The 16,113-nt window shown below is 35.0% G+C and overlaps 2 protein-coding genes across 16 annotated transcripts in view; one reads left to right on the top strand and one right to left on the bottom strand.

Moving 5' to 3' along the window:
* Positions 1 to 16,113, top strand: part of VEZT (vezatin, adherens junctions transmembrane protein) — a 77,613-nt gene that overhangs the window by 58,145 nt on the left and 3,355 nt on the right. For 6 of the 13 annotated variants that reach the window (XM_045463356.1, XM_045463352.1, XM_045463353.1 and 3 more), the window contains one exon: positions 2,574 to 12,267. The exons of 2 other annotated variants lie outside the window; for them this stretch is intronic. In XM_045463356.1, coding sequence (XP_045319312.1) covers positions 2,574 to 3,088 — 515 coding nt within the window. In that variant the 3' untranslated portion in view covers positions 3,089 to 12,267. Of the gene's footprint in view, positions 1 to 1,492; positions 12,268 to 16,113 lie in introns of those variants that run through there. 5 more of the 13 variants (XM_045463359.1, XM_045463360.1, XM_045463361.1 and 2 more) reach the window with 1 other exon arrangement.
* LOC123590328 (uncharacterized protein C3orf20 homolog) overlaps positions 13,853 to 16,113 on the bottom strand; it is a 123,337-nt gene continuing 121,076 nt past the window's right edge. For all 3 annotated transcript variants that reach the window (XM_045463351.1, XM_045463349.1, XM_045463350.1), the window contains one exon: positions 13,853 to 14,080. In XM_045463351.1, the coding sequence (XP_045319307.1) occupies positions 13,934 to 14,080 (147 nt within the window). In that variant the 3' untranslated portion in view covers positions 13,853 to 13,933. The remainder of the gene's footprint in view (positions 14,081 to 16,113) is intronic.

Raw genomic sequence — 16,113 nt, forward strand, 5'->3', positions numbered from 1 at the left:
TCTCAAACAGTACAATGATAATAGCTCTCTTTTTTTTTTTTTTTAATTTTTTTAATGTTTATTTATTTTGAGAGAGAGAGAGAATGAGAATGAGTCGGGGAGGGGCAGAGAGAGAGGGAGACACAGAATCTGAAGCAGGCTCCAGGCTCTGAGCTGTCAGCACAGAGCCTGACAGGGGCTCGAACCCATGAGCCGTGAGATCATGACCTGAGCTGAAGTTGGTTTAACCAACTGAGCCACCCAGGTGCCCTGATAGCTCTCTATCTTTAACACCTGCAGTGGTTCCCCCTTTCCCACTCTATTAAATCTAAACTCTTTTTCCTGGTTTCAAGCCTCTCTATCATATGAATCCATCATATTTAATTATATTTATCACTCTTTCTGATATGGATATCTTCCTCTGGTTATATTTATCTAATTAGACTGTGGTCCCACAAACTTACTATTTTTATTCATGAAAAACATTCATGCTGCGGTGACTGGCTGGCTCAGTCGATAGAACATGCGACTTCATCTTGGGGTTGTAAGTTCAAGCCCCCACATTGGGTGTAGAGTTTACTTTAAAAAAAAAAAAACAACTTAAAAAAAAATAAAAACATGCATGCTGATCTCTTTGCTAAGAATTCTGTCTTCTCCACCAAGCTGTCCTTTCTACCAGTTGCTCCTCCATGAATCCTCTGTTCCAGCCCTGCTACCTCTCCCACCACTACAGACCCTCACACCAGAGGGGCCCTGGAGGGAATTGTAACCGTGTCTTGAGCAGCAACATATGTAGCAGATTAAAAACTTCCCAGGTGCAGCAGTAAAGAGTTCCTGCAGCCTGCTTGTTCATATTTTGGGTCTGCATGAGTCAGGGATGGAGAGTATCGTTTTAGGCACTATTGTTTTCTGTGCATTCAATGTTTTTGCCTCTATAATGAAATTACAGTCTCTTTCAGTAGGAGCTTTATTATCGCCCACAGTGTTCATTCAGCAAATTATTCATTCAACAAGTAGTTACTGAGGCACTGTTTACTGCTATATCCCTAGTGCATAAATCAAGAGACAAAAATCCCTGTACCCCTGGAGCTTTACATTCTAGCAATGTTAACACTTGATCCTCCAGATGTGCAGATTATATTGCCCTATTTAATTAGCAATAATCTGGGATATCAATCAACATCTAATACATGTTGCATTCTTTAAGAACTAGATTTATTGCCTAAAAATGTACATGAAGACTGAGAATAGCCTTGTATATACATTTGTATCCTTTCTATTGTTTAGTATTTTCTCCATATAGCTTTAAAATTATCCTACTGACAGTATGGGCAAAGATATAATGAGAGAAATGTGTCTTTTTTCAGGTATATGCTTTGGGTAGCTACATTAGAAAGCGCAGTATTGCTGATTTTGTTTGTGAAATAAGTAAAAAGCTGCTGATACCATAAAATGCTTTTTCCGTGAAAAATTTCAGTACATCTTCCAGAGTTGTTTTCATCTCTGCCTACAGGGGTAAAGTCCGCATGGAATTAGAGAGGGATATTCTACACTGGAACCTGCTGTGGCCATTGTTTTCTGTTGTTGCTGCTTCTCTAGTGGAGTTACTGCAGCTTAGGGATCTGTTTCTTGGAAATGGACACCTTTTACAAATTATTTTTTAAATAAACGCCAGATCTTCAAGAAGCACTTGTTTTTCTTCCGTCATGCTTCCTAATATATTGTATTGTACTAACCCCTCATACTGGGAGGAGAGACTGCCTAGCAAGCAACCCACTGCCTACTAACATCAAGAGGGGCTAAATAAAACTTCATTTTCCTTGAAAGGACACCTTCTGCCGTATGGATATAATGTTTATGTATTATGCTTTGTACAGTAGTTGATCTTGAATACAGATTTTATTTTGTTTTATACTTTTATGTGACATTACAAAATGTGTGGAAGTTATGGCTTTACTTTCATCAGGGTCTTGTTAGGTGGTTGGCAAGCGAATAGGATTGTGTGCATTTTTTTTCCCCCATACTGTTTTCACTTGTAAATATATATGTGTTAAAGATATGATTATTATCTGGATTACTTCAGGCCTTTTATCTGACATATTATCAGTAAAAATCATGCTGCTTATTCTTCCATAAGATGGTTCTCAAACTTTAGTGTGCATCAGAATCAAGCGTAGGGTTTATAAACACAGCCAGTCCTCATTCACAGTTTGCCATTCAGTAGGTCCTGGTGGGAATTTGCATTTCTACCAAATAACTGATGCTGTTGGTTCGGGGACCACACTTTGAGAACCACTGCTTTAATATTTTGAATAATACAATGTGTGAGGTGTTTTAAAATCTTCATTAAAACCCCATCTCATTTCATTTCTTAGGCATTTTATCTCTTACAAAGTTCTCTGGATTTATAAATGTATATAGATTTAATAGAAAGATTTATTTAGCTTTTATTTATTGTTCTTTATTAGAAAAATAACGACTGGAAGTTTAAATTAAAGTTTAAATCATTGTTGGGTCCTTAGTTATTATTTTTCTTTCTTTTTTTTTTTCTTTTTCTTTCTTTCTTTCTTTCTTTTTTTTTTTTTTCTTTGAAGCTGTGTTGAAATCCTTGTCTCCTGTAGACCCAGTGGAACCCATAAGTAATTCAGAACCATCAGTGGATTCAGATATGGGGACGGTTGGTAAAAATGATACTGAAGAGGAAAATAGTAAACCCTCCACAGCTGACAATGAAATAAGTAGTAGGACTGAGTATTTATGTGAAAACCCTCTAGATGGTAAAAATAAAGACAATTCTGCAAATGAAGTCTTCCTCCAAGGAGCTGAAGAAAGAGTGTGTTCCCAATGTGAGAGTGAAGAGGAATCTCGGCAGGCGGACGTAGGGAGCCTGTCCACTGCCCATCCAGCTCCCGGGGACGTATTACAGCCTTCCATTAAGCAGAGGCTGGCACGGCTCCAGCTGTCACCGGATTTTACCTTCACTGCTGGTCTTGCTGCAGAAGTGGCTGCTAGATCTCTCTCTTTTACCACCATGCAGGAACAGACTTTTGGTGATGAGGAGGAAGAACAGATAGTACAAGAAAATGAAAATGAGGTACAAGAGAAGTAGGAACCAAGATTTACATGGAGGATTTTAAATTATTGCTTTTATGCAAGTGTTTTAGCTTCAAGGCTAGATAATCCACTAGAAAGGGAAAATGAGTGTTAAGTTTACTATATATAAAGCTAAGATGTGAATTTACAGCAAGAACCCTGGTTTGAACAACTGATCTGAAAATAGTAGTTAACCTGTAAATGGCAAATCTTTTAGGAAAATAAGAAAGGTAAGGGCTCTTTGGAATAAACTGCTCTTTTTTTTTTGCAGCACAGCTGATCGATCTTGGAAATTCTTTAGGTACTTTTAATAAGAAACAAATTTATCATTTCTTGCCAGAATTTGCTACCATAAAATGACTGGGATAATTCTGTTGCAAGAACATTAACATTTAGTATGACTCCTTTTTACTGTATTCTTGCAGTTCATAGCTGCAGCTATTATGTTAATAACAACTTGTTTGTATTTTATTTTTGTTTATACCAGTCTTAAAACAAAGATACAGGTTCTGAATAAAAAAAAAATTGACTTCATACAATTAATGTGTACTGGGGTTTGGAACTAAAAAGTAGTTTCAAAAATACTGGGGTTATGACATTTTTTTTTTATGTTTCCTTGTTCATATGTGTATTCGGTAGTTAATTTTAAGGTGTCCTAATAATCTTTAAAAGAAAAACATTGTACTGTTTTAAAAATTACCCTTTCAAATATATTTTGTGTTTTTCTTCTGTTCTTGTTATAACTAATAGAGATGATGTCAAAGTAGGATCCGTATAGTCCAAGGCCCCATCGGCACCTTTGCAGAAAGTTCTTTGTATCTATTTGCCTACAGATAATTGGGTGCCGTTAACACAAGCAGATCATTTCAGCTGATTTCTAGCCTGAGGCTATATCCTCTCCACCTTAATGAGATTCTGGAAACATCCTGCCTGCTTCCTGGAAAGCATCCTTGTCTCCTCAGTACTTCATTTACAACTACCTCTTAAAAGAGGTTGCTTTCCAAATTGTCCAGTGTCATGATTGCATTTTCAAAATGTGATATTTTCAGGAGTATATTGTTTCTTGAAACCTATAGCTCCTACGCACTGACATAGTTTATAGACATTATTTGGGGAAAGTATAGGAATAATAATTTATGCTGCTGTCCTAGAAAGGAAGTTACACAACAAATATAGATTGTCTAGAATTAAGAAACACATTCAGATTCCTGTAAACTTAGTACTTTGAGTCAGTAGATTTATGTGTACCGAGGAGATTTTTATTTAATTTTTTCCAGTAATCTTAGGAAATTTATTTTTTATCCTGAGGAAAAACTTGATTCTGCTTTGTATGAATAGTAGAGATCCTTTGTACTGTAAGTGATTCTGCCTATTGCCCAAAATTCTGGGACTGTCCATAATCAAGCTCTTAGAAATATCACAGGGTGGGCCCAGTTTACCACTTCGAAGTAGCTAAATTTCAAAAACAAAAATCTTGTTTTGAAACTGACAATCGTATTCATAAATAATAATATTTTCTTTTTAGATTACATAGTTTGCCAAGTCTTTTTTCCCTTGGATTTAGAAGAAGCAATTATGGGAACACTTGGTAATTGTTCCCCTAATCTGTGACCTTACACAGGAAGAATTAGAGTTTAATAATTTTTAATTCTTTTATTGTATTATTTTTATTTACACCAGCTTGGGGAAAATGTCTTCATAATATTTCATCAGTTTTATTCAATGCTCTCTAAGCATTGAAAGACTGATTTTGTTATAAATTTTTAAAAACTAACTTTAATGAGGAATTCCTAATCTCCCAATCTGATCTGTTTTATCTGCAAATATTCTACTTGTTGAAACCATAATACAAGGATCTTGGGACTTTAATTGAAGGTTCTTTTTTTGTGTAGTTTTTAAAATTTCTTTCATCTTATAAAATATTGCTGAGATAAAATAGTATCTTCCCTGTGAATATTCCTAATGTTCTCTTATAATAGTCTAAAAGTCAGTGTTTCTCAGTTTTTATTTTTGTTTTTGTTTTTGTTTTTTATAGGATGCCTATATTAGAATAAACTGGAGGTCTTATTTTTAAAATGCAGATTTGGGGCCATAACTCCCAGTCATTCTTAATCAGTCATTTTGGGATGAGACCTAGGTGGTGTGTATGCTCAGTCAAATCTAAGAACCTCTGTCTAGGACTTTGTTTTCCTTGCCATGGATATCTTAGGAAATTAAAACAAATACGCCAATGTGACATAAGTAGGTATTCTTATTACTTTTCTAAGAATATTTCACTTTGTATTATCAGGCTTTTGACTAGTTTTAATAGTTGACATCCTGCATCTAAAAGAAGCCCGCTGGGAAAAATATTTTGTGATGCAAAACTTGTAATTATGCTTTCCAAATTTTACAGTGATATTTTGACAGGATAATTCTTGTTAAGAGTAATATCCTGACAGCTTTTGATATGAACATTTCCAGAGTTTATTTTACCAGGACAGAGCCGGTACAGAAACTATTTAAGGTCACTCTTGAGGACAAAATTTTTACACTCTGCCTACAGTGATGAAAGTCATGGCAGTAAATGACCTAGTAATGGTTATCATACCTTAAATTCTTATTTTTTTTCAGCTATCATTATTAAAACCCGCATATCTGGACTATCTAGGACCAGACTCTTGCTGGTCTTTGATTTGTGATCTTTGGCTTATTTTTTAAGTTGTCTGTATTATCTGCCTTCACTAGTTAAGTCTTCTTTAAAATTGTACTTCATTAAAATTGTATGTTTGAATATATTTAATTAAGAACTCATGTATTGACTCAGGTTTGATTTCTGAAGTTATTGGAGACAAGTCAGGAGAAACACATTTAAGGCAAATTGCTAAGGAAATTTAAGAATATGGTTTTAAGGCTTTAATACAAAAAGGCTTTAATACAAAATTAAACTTTAATCTGAGTTGAAATCTCAGAGCCATCATTTAAAAGCTATGGATGCAGTTGACCTAATAATGTCATGGGGAGTTTTTCCAGCAAAAACCAAATTCTCTGGATTGCTAAATCATGTTGGAAAATTCTTACTCTTCAGAAGTAGTTAAAAAAGAAGTGAAACTTTTGAGGCTGAAAAACAAGACCTGGTTATAATTATGTTAGTAAAATAGGTCAATTTTCTTTAAAAAATAAATACTAATATTCTGATTCACATAATAAAGGTGGTGAATGTTAAAGCATAAAAAATTATGTTTTGATACATTTCACAAAATTATAAATCAATGGAGTGTTAATTGGAAGGGAGCCTAGGAGTCATTTCACTCTGGTGACTTATAGTGACTTATACACTATAAGTAATGTAAAATATGAAGTATTTTGATAAATTATTAGAAATCATGTGGGAGGAAAAATTCAACTGATTTGGTTTAATCATAGGACATTGTTTCCATACCCAAAAAAAACAAGGAAATAAGAACTAAATGCCATGAGACTGTGCTATAGCTCAGCAGACTCGTTATTTGAACTAAAGTAGATAGCATGCTATGAATGAAACACAGACAAAGCAAAAATTGATTTATTCTTCCCATTTCTGTTGATCACAACATGTCTCTGTAATTCACACTTATATTAGAAAATGAAGCTGTAAACATACTAGAAACAAAAATATAGGAAAAATACCATAAGTACAGTAACAATTTATTGACAGGTAAATAACTGACAGTAATTATTGACAGGTGACTAACTTGCATGAGTTAATTTTTCATGTAACCGAGGCAAATCCATTTAATCATAACAGTTTTCAATAATTTAATAGGAGGGGCACCTGGGTGGCTCAGTCGGTTTAAGCATCCGACTTTGGCTCAGGTTATTATCTTGAGGTTTGTGGGTTTGAGCCCCATATCAGGCTCTGTGCTGACAGCTCAGAGCCTGGAGCCTGCTTTAGATTCTGTGTTCCTCTCTTGCACTGCTCCTCCCCTGCTCATGCTCTCTCTCTCTCTCTCTCTCTCTCAAGAATAAGTAAAACATTTAAAAAATTTTTTTTAAATAATTTAATAGGAAAATTTTTAGAATGTACTTTCTGTACTTTTTTCTAGAATATTTAGGATATAATTTAACTTTTTCTCAGTCATCTTTAAGGATATCAGTTCCTCTCACAGGGTAATAAACAGAAATGCACCCTCAGGAGCAACTGAGATACATAATGTTCTATGCCCCTTTACCCTGTGACCCTGCAGAACTTTGCTTTTTGAGCTAGGTCTGGTTTTCACAGTTTCTCTATCTTCCCTTAAAATCAGCTGTCACTTTTTGCTGCTGTCTTGTGTGCCTGCCTCTTGCACTAGGTCCCCAATTTGCTGCTTCTCATCTGCTGTGGGCTGAGAAACCAGATTGCCAACCTTGCTAGAATTGTGTCTAAAATAAGAGTAGACTGAAAGAAGGCTAAGGGACTTTTCTGTCAGTTATGTGCATGGCCTATTTGGCTGCTTAGCATACTTTTGTTTGCCTGATCACTCTTTACTAAGAACTTGCTAAAAATACTTGGTTGAATATGTGATTGCCATATATTTAAAGTATTAATTCAGTTTTTATATGTTGGTGTTTCTAGGACTTTCCATTAATGAATTCAGCTATAAAAGAGAATTTGATTATCATCTTTGTATAAATCATTGTGTATATTCTAGGAAAATGGTGGGTTTTTTTGGTTTTTTTTTTTTTTTGGTTTTTTTTTTTTTGTTTTTTTTGCTCATTATTCCTAGTATAGGACACAGACTGAAAACTTAAACATTATAAATATGACTCCAACTCTGTCCACCAAGATTTATATTCTAGAACTATAGGTTTGAGACTAAACATGCATGGCTAATTTAGAAAGAACTGGCTAACTGGATATTTGGAGAATGACTCATTCTAGATATCCCAGTTTTCTATAGAACTTAAACCCCTTTAAGCATTAAAATTTTTCAGAATAATTTCTGAGGTGGTCTTTTTAAAACAATATGCATTGCTATCTTATTAAACAATATATGAAAATCATTTAAATCTTTTTTGATGTCAAAATGATCATTATTAACAACAGTTATTATACTGTGATAGTCTAATTAAGGCACTGAGAGCTACATGCCCTTTTACTAAATGGCTCCATTCTGATGTGCTTTTTTTCATTTTCTTGTCTTTGTTTTCTGATAGCAGTTCTCATTCCTCCAGTTTCTCCAAATACCGCTTAAGTGTGCCCATAGCAGTGGCCTTTCTCCACCTTCGTTATGCTCCTTCTAGTCTGTTTTGGTTTCGGAAACCAGGTAACTAAAACAGCTAGAATAATGTATAAAGTAAGAACAAATTGACTCAGTGAAGACCTAAAAACCTGGATTATACTTAAATGCATGGATTTTGTGGGTATCTATTACTACCTATTTCATTGCTATCTTTAAGTGAAGTTACTAAATTAGGTACCTGCTCTCAAAATAGAAGAGCTGTTATTGTACAAAAGGAATGATTAGGTTTCTATACTTTACCTTCTCTACATTCTATTCTTTAATTTTTTGGCTCTGATTAAAACCAGCCAACTCAAATTAGCATTTTCTACAGTACTTTCTAGTTGAATCAGATACCACATGTTGCTAAGAATTTCTTTGGCTAGGTTGGTTTTGTTGTTACTTTGGTTTTGTTTTTAGAGAAATGTATTTTCATTTCTGAAACAATGAAGTAGGTTGAGTCCTGGAAAATAAGAAAACTTTCATAATTGATATCCTAGAGAACTGAGAAGTAGTAAGGTTTTTAGACTCTAGGCAGTTTTACCACAAAGAATTTATTCTTTGATGTGCAGGATTTTAACACAACATCTTTATTTTTATTCAACGCAATGTATGTTAAAAGTTTGCCAGAAGTTATCAGTGTTAGAGCTAATGATGTTGACAGATGTTTGAATGACTAAATACCCAGTGTCATTCTATATTTTGCGTGTTTAAATTACCATTTGATGTTAAGCAAACATGATGATTTTTCTCTCTTGAATGAAAAATAAACACGAAATTCACATGTTACAATGTTTGCAAGTAAAATTCAGATTTGTCTAGAAAGGGATACCCTCACCTTGAATAACTTAGTTTTACAAATAGGCTGATTATGTTTTAGTCCATACATTGATTCATCTATCCGTCACATACAGGGTAATTGGAAAATCAGTCTATGTCCATGACACCGCTTAACATTATTCATATGCTACTGGAAGGGAATTGTGATATAATATTCACTTAAAAATAGAGGATCCAAACCCGCTTCTTGAGTTGAGACTGCCATTACAGAATAATTATGACGCCAACCCCTGGTTGGTGGTACAAAGAGAGAAATTCTCTTTGAGTATAGTTGTAAGAGGAAAGTGATTCTACTCAGTATAATTGCTATAAATTGAAAAGAGGATGAATTGATTACAGGATTCGCATATACAAAGGTATAACATGAATAAATTCTAAAATGTGTGATCAATTAAAATGCATATGGTATTTTTTAAATGCTGTACATTTTAATATATTTTAACCTGTCAGCAGTTGAGTTAATTTGTTTCATCCCTGTTTACTGAATTTCATTTGGCACATATCAAACATGTTATTGAAACAGGACAGTATTTAAGTTGTGTATACTTCTGATACACTGTTTTTCAAAGTGGGTATATTATATGAGCCATTGTTGTAGAAATATGTATTTCCCATCATATTTGTATCTTAAGAGTTTCTCAAGATAAAGAATAATTCTATTGTTTTGAACTTTACATTTTTCACTTTTATAGCATTTCCTAAAGGTTGGCTACCTACAAAATGAGTTTATTTCATCTTTGAAATTTTTTCTAAAACTAAAGCATGTCTTTCACAAGTTTTTTGTTTTTTATGATATCCTAAGAAGTTACATATCCTTTACCCCTCCCAAAGTAAATTTTAAAATTAATTCCAAGTTTAAGTCAAAGTATTTTCTGCACAGTACTGGCACCTGGCAACGTACAGAAAACTCCAGAAATGTTACTCCCCTTCCTTAAACATTGTATGGTCTGGTACAGCCCTGGAGGTCCATATGAGTGAAAAGCCCAGAAGTCACCTGAGCTGAAAGCACTCCCAAGGAGTTTCGTTTTGTTTGGGTTTGTTCTAGGTATGGTCCCAGGGATCCCAGATCAAACCAGGCCCCTGGGCCTATCCTAGAACCAACCTAAACTCGCGCATCATTCCCGGAACATCAAGAGTGTGAAGACTGAAGATAACCTGAGGCTGACTAGACTTCCTACGTTCACCAGAACTCACTTTTTTGTATGTGTGCCTACATTTTAGCAAAAATTGGTTCATTAATCCTTCCAAAATTAGAGGAATGACAGTGGGTAACAAGATAAAGTCTTACCAGACTTTGACATTACAGTTATCACAGTAGAAATGTGATCTATAATATGGTTATTATTAATTGCTAGTAGGAGAATTGTTCTTGTAACTTATCAGATTTCTATTTTGTGGTTAAATGACATTGTCACACAAAAAAATTTCTCCCCTAAATTAATGGTTTCTTTTTTCTTTGGTTTTGTCAAACACTTTCTACTCAACAATATGATTAACAGTCTTGTTTAATTATGCATCATCTCCAAAAGGCATTTGGTCTTTACCCTCTGACTCCAATGCCGAGTAATTTTAAAATCTTTTTTCTGGAGACCAGTGCCTTTTTTCTTGTAATCTTTTGAATCCACCACACTGCTTTGAGCTTGTTTTTTAGGTTCAGTTCTGGGAAGAACAGCATCATTTCAGACTCATTGTAGAGGCTACATTTCAGAATCTGCTATGGTTGATAAAAAGCATGATAGAGTGAAAATGGATTAATACTTTACAGGTTACTGAAATATTTTGCAGAATAAGGTTTTTATTATTATTATTATTATTTTTTGTTTTGTTTTGTTTTGTTTGTTTGTTTGTTCCCTGCTGCTCTGGGATTTTAAAAGATTGTGACCTACTTGATTCATCACATGGTCTCCTACCATAACTGTGACATTGCTGTTTTATTTCGTTTGAGGACAGGATTTCTGAAAAGGCATGAAAAGACCCCAAACCCAAAGGTTATGATACACAATGGAAACGTATACTTTTGGTAATACTGGCATTTCAATGTTTAGACCATGTTTGAAATAGTTGCAGATAAATCAGGGATTCCAACTGTGAAAAGAGCCCAAAACTGTGCTGTTCCTCTAAGCCTTGTCACCAGAAAAATTGGATCAGTGAGTTATCCTTTAAAAGAGGACTGTGAGTTTGAGGCTCATTCTGAAGAGCTCAACCCTGGGATTAGATCTGTACTGCCTTCATCACATAGATGCTTCATCCCATGGCTTCTATTATTTTTGCCTTTTAAATCATATTTTGATTACCCTTCTCGGTGTTTTCTTTTTTGCACAGTGTTTCCTGTTTACATAAATCAAAACTATACATGTTAGTACTGTATATGTATGTATTTTTTTGATAAAACGAAACCTTGGATCTAAAGATCTTTGGATTTTGATTCCTTTTAATGTCAAATGATTTAAATGCTTTTACTGTCTTATAAATTCACTCTTAATTTATGCCTCAATTCTTCCAGTTAATTTTTTCTAATGAACTACATTACAATTAAATAGGTGAGCCTTATATCAGTTTCTTCCAGAGTTTATGACATTTTGCATTCACCCAAACATGACAGTGTTCTAACATCAGCAATCTTGTATCCATGCACTGATCTGTAAGCATAGGTGACTATTTCTTGACATAGCCTGAAATGTATGAACCCATCTTATGTTTATGTTCAGTAAGTGTTCTCAGTATTTGAGGAGCATTTGCATTCTCTTTTGACATTGTTAATTATGAACACCTAAAATAGGAATGTGAGAACTGTCTTACAGAGTTCAGGCTTGTTTACATAGTAAGTTTCTAAAGTCAGTCTTCACTCCAGTCTTAACACTGGAGTGTGTTAAACTGTATTTTTTTAAATACCATTTAAGAATATCCTTTATTTTAATTTTTACTTTTTGACTACTTATATTTTATGTAGAACTGTACATTTCCTGCCCTACCTAAGATTTTCTCATCAATACTTTCTTTGATCGCTTGATATATCTTGCCATACTGAATTTTTAAAGGATTTTTACAAAAACCAACAGTAGGTTTGTATATGTCTGTATTATTGTTGTTCCTCCTAAGCTTAACTAGTCTCTAATAAAATCTGTACTTCTTTGTGTCTTTTGTGTGTGTGCCTTTTTTTTTAATTCTGATGTTTGCCACATGAATTAGCCAAAAAGTAAAAATTCTTTTTCTCTTCCTTCTGTCTGTATTTTTCAGAATATGTTAACAAAACCACAAAAGACAGTTTTCTAGGAAAGCTTTGGATTCATTAGTCTAAGTTTTGTTTGTTCGGTCATTAAAGTGCCTCACATGATATTTTATCAGAGTGAAACAGCAAATGAATTGTAAAAGCTCGCTTTTCACCCTTCTCAGTGACTGTCAGCCATTGGATACATTCTAATCATGTTATATTTGTTGACTTGTACGACCTTTCTGACAGAAAATACCTACTGAATTAAGAAGGAAGCTAACATCCAATGGATCATACTTTGTCCTATGTAATTGAATGAACTATTTGTTTATACATTTCTAAGCTTAGCTACAGTCTTGGGAACATTCGTGGTAGCTCCAAAATGGCTCTGCAGACTGAATGCTGGTTAAAGAGAAAGTGGCCTTCCTTGAACAACTTTTATTTACTTATTTCTTTTACTATTACAAAAGTTTTATTTAACAGAAAAGTTCAATATGAAAATGCACATGACCTGATTTTTATTTATTTTATTTCAAGTTATTATTTAAATTCTAGTTAGTTAACATATATGGTAAAATTGGTTTGGGGATAGAATTTAATGATTCATCACATACAACACCTAGTTCCCTCCTAATGCCCATCACCTGATTACTATCACCCCGCCTGCCTTCCCATCAACCCTCAGATTGTTCTCATAGTTAAGAGTCATATGGGGGCGCCTGGGTGGCGCAGTCGGTTAAGCGTCCGACTTCAGCCAGGTCACGATCTCGCGGTCCGTGAGTTCGAGCCCCGCGTCGGGCTCTGGACTGATGGCTCAGAGCCTGGAGCCTGTTTCCGATTCTGTGTCTCCCTCTCTCTCTGCCCCTCCCCCGTTCATGCTCTGTCTCTCTCTGTCCCCAAAATAAATAAACGTTGAAAAAAAAAAATTAAAAAAAAAAAAAAGTCATATGGTTTGCTTCCCTCTCTTTTTTCCTCCATTCATCTCTTGTTTCTTAATTTCCACATATAAGTGAAATAATATGGTATTTGTCTCTATTTCACTTAACATAATACACTCTACCTCCATCCACGTTGCAAATGGCAAGATTTCATTATTTATGATTGCTGAGTAATATGACCTGATTTTTATACTGTATTAAAACAGGTTCTGGGCGGGGGGGGGGGGGGGGGGGGGGGGGGGGTGTGGGAGCAGTTGATTTCTTCTGGTGAATATACCCATTGTTTATTTTTTCAAGTACCACCATTCCAATATCATTCTGTTGCCCAATAGCCATTTCCACACAATGATCTATCACAAGATTCATAAAGGGATCGAATCCCTACAATATTCCTTGGGCCTACCACCATTTAATTTCAATGATAATTTCTTATCCATAAATTTTTTCAACCCTGAGGGTGAGTTTTGCTCAGGATGTCTACTCGGCAAGTTAAAAGATGCCTCCAAACATTTGAACTGAGCTTTTAAACTACCTCTTTCCAGAAAAGATTTGAAGCAAGGAACACACATTCATAAAGGCAGTTCTTGAAATTTGGCCCTTATCTGGGATTTACTAATTAAAAGTGTGAGACAAGATAGAATATATTAGTTACTCTACCGGATCCTGAAGTCATTGGGTAGGAAATATCCTGTATGATAATCACTCTTTGTCTTCACAATTTGCTTTTGAAGGTCTTTAGCAGATGTGCTATAGCCATTGAAAATAAAGTTGGCAAATACTAATTTTCCCCTAATGTACATCTGTAAAAATTAATAGAAGAGTTTCAGAATCTGTTCATGTGAAAATCAGTCCTACTTATTTTTTAAAAATTGTTTTTTTGTTTATTTGTTTTTAATTTTAACCAAGCTATATGTCTAACATGGGGCTTGAACTCATGACCCCAGATCAAGAATCACATTCTCTACTGACTCAGCCAGCCAGGTGCCCTAGTCCTACTTATTTGAAGAAAGACCTTAAGTGTGTTCTTATGAGAAAATATTTACATTTATACACAAAATAATATTAGGCATCAAACATGTCCCTAGAACCTGAATACATTGAAGGTCAAGAAACCGGCTTAGTTTTCTCACTCAAATTTGTACATGTGAAGTGTCAGAACCAGTATCCTCCCCAATTCTAAAAGACTTCTTTATGATAAGCTGCCTGTGGATACATTTCATTTTACAGCTAAACTTTAGGGGAGAATACAGAGCCTTTGAACTTAGAAGTCCGTAGACTTGGATTATGGACAAAACAACGTCTCTAAAACTCACAGAAATCATTTAACTATGTCAAGGCACAGTTTCCTCTGTTAAATAAAAAGCATTGGGGCGCCTGATGGCTCAGTCGGTTGAGCCTCCAATTCAAGACTTCAGCTCAGGTCATGATTTCACAATCCTGGGATTGAGCCCCTAATGGGGCTCTGCACTGGAATAGAGCCAGTTTGGGGTTCCCCCTCTCCTTCTGCCCCTCCCCCACACACATGCGCACATATGTTCTCTCAAAAAGAAAAAAAAATCATGATTTGTGAATTGGACTAGCCCTCTAAAATTCTTTTCCAGGGCTAAAATTCTCAGATTCTCTTTTTCCTAACAAAGAGATACAACTCTACTGTGAAAAGCCAAGGTTGTCATTCTTTTCCAGGGTGCAAGAGGACTTATATTTAGGCACAGGTGAGCAGCCTACTAAATATTCAACCTTAAGATTAAGAGGATAAGAGGTGGTAGGGGTGGAGAAGATGGTAGTTGAAAAAGTATAGGTGGTTCCAGCTCAGAACTTAAACTGCTAAGAACTAAGTATATCTTACATCTTAAAGCAGTCTAATACTAGTACGTGAAAAGCAGGGTGTAAGAATTTAAAGGGAACAATAGTTCCCTATGATTGCATGTTACTCCTTTCCTCTTAGATGGCGTAACCTTTTCATCATGAAGGGATGTCCTATTACAAGGTTTTCTCTATAGGAATAGAATTTTCTGCTTTATCTTCATTTCAGTAGCAAAAGAACCTATCTCTTGTTTCATATCTTGTTCCTTGATCTGAAACACTTTATTCTTTAGCACCCATGCCTAGCTATTAGCCATGAATCCACTTATCTTGCCTGAATTTAGAAGATTAAGCTCTGACAGGTGGGTAATGATGGCCAATGACAAAGCTACTGTGCAAAATATGTACACTGGGATCTGAAGAGTTGAACAGTGTTAATCTCTTAAACAGTGACATAAGGGCAACTTTTAGCAAGTTTTTTCACCTCAAAAAGTGTGAAATACATATGGGGGAAAAGTGTAATTTAAGAAATTGGTAAGTTGAGGATATGTAGATTTTGTTGCAATTTTGGGCTTCTAGTCACACACAGGCAGAAAGCTTTTCATTTTGTGTATATTCAAGCCATCCCCTCTTAGGCTAATCCTGGGGTCTGGAGAAAAAAAGAGACAAGGCTGCAGTGTTTAATTCTTGCAGAAATAACTTGGTCAAAATACAGAAAAATGTTGAACTGGAAAAAACCTTAAGTTTGTATATGTCCAGAGGCCAGTGTAGGACCAGGCTCAGTACCAAAATTCAAAAATTCTTTCTGAAATCATATTGAGTTGAAGTTCAGTTGAAATTGAAAACCTAGAGTAATCTAATCCAGAGGTGCCCAGCATTTTATCAAGCTAGGACCCCTGATATTATTTTCCCCATGGGTTACATGTTTTGAATAATTTTTTTATCTAGCACATAACCTATATGAATTGAAACTCTGTAAGTTGTACTCCCTCCCTCATATTTTAACTAAGGCTATAGTGGCCATTCAGTT

Source organism: Leopardus geoffroyi, chromosome B4 (genome assembly GCF_018350155.1).
Source record: "Leopardus geoffroyi isolate Oge1 chromosome B4, O.geoffroyi_Oge1_pat1.0, whole genome shotgun sequence".
In the NCBI taxonomy this organism is placed as follows: Eukaryota; Metazoa; Chordata; class Mammalia; order Carnivora; family Felidae; genus Leopardus; species Leopardus geoffroyi.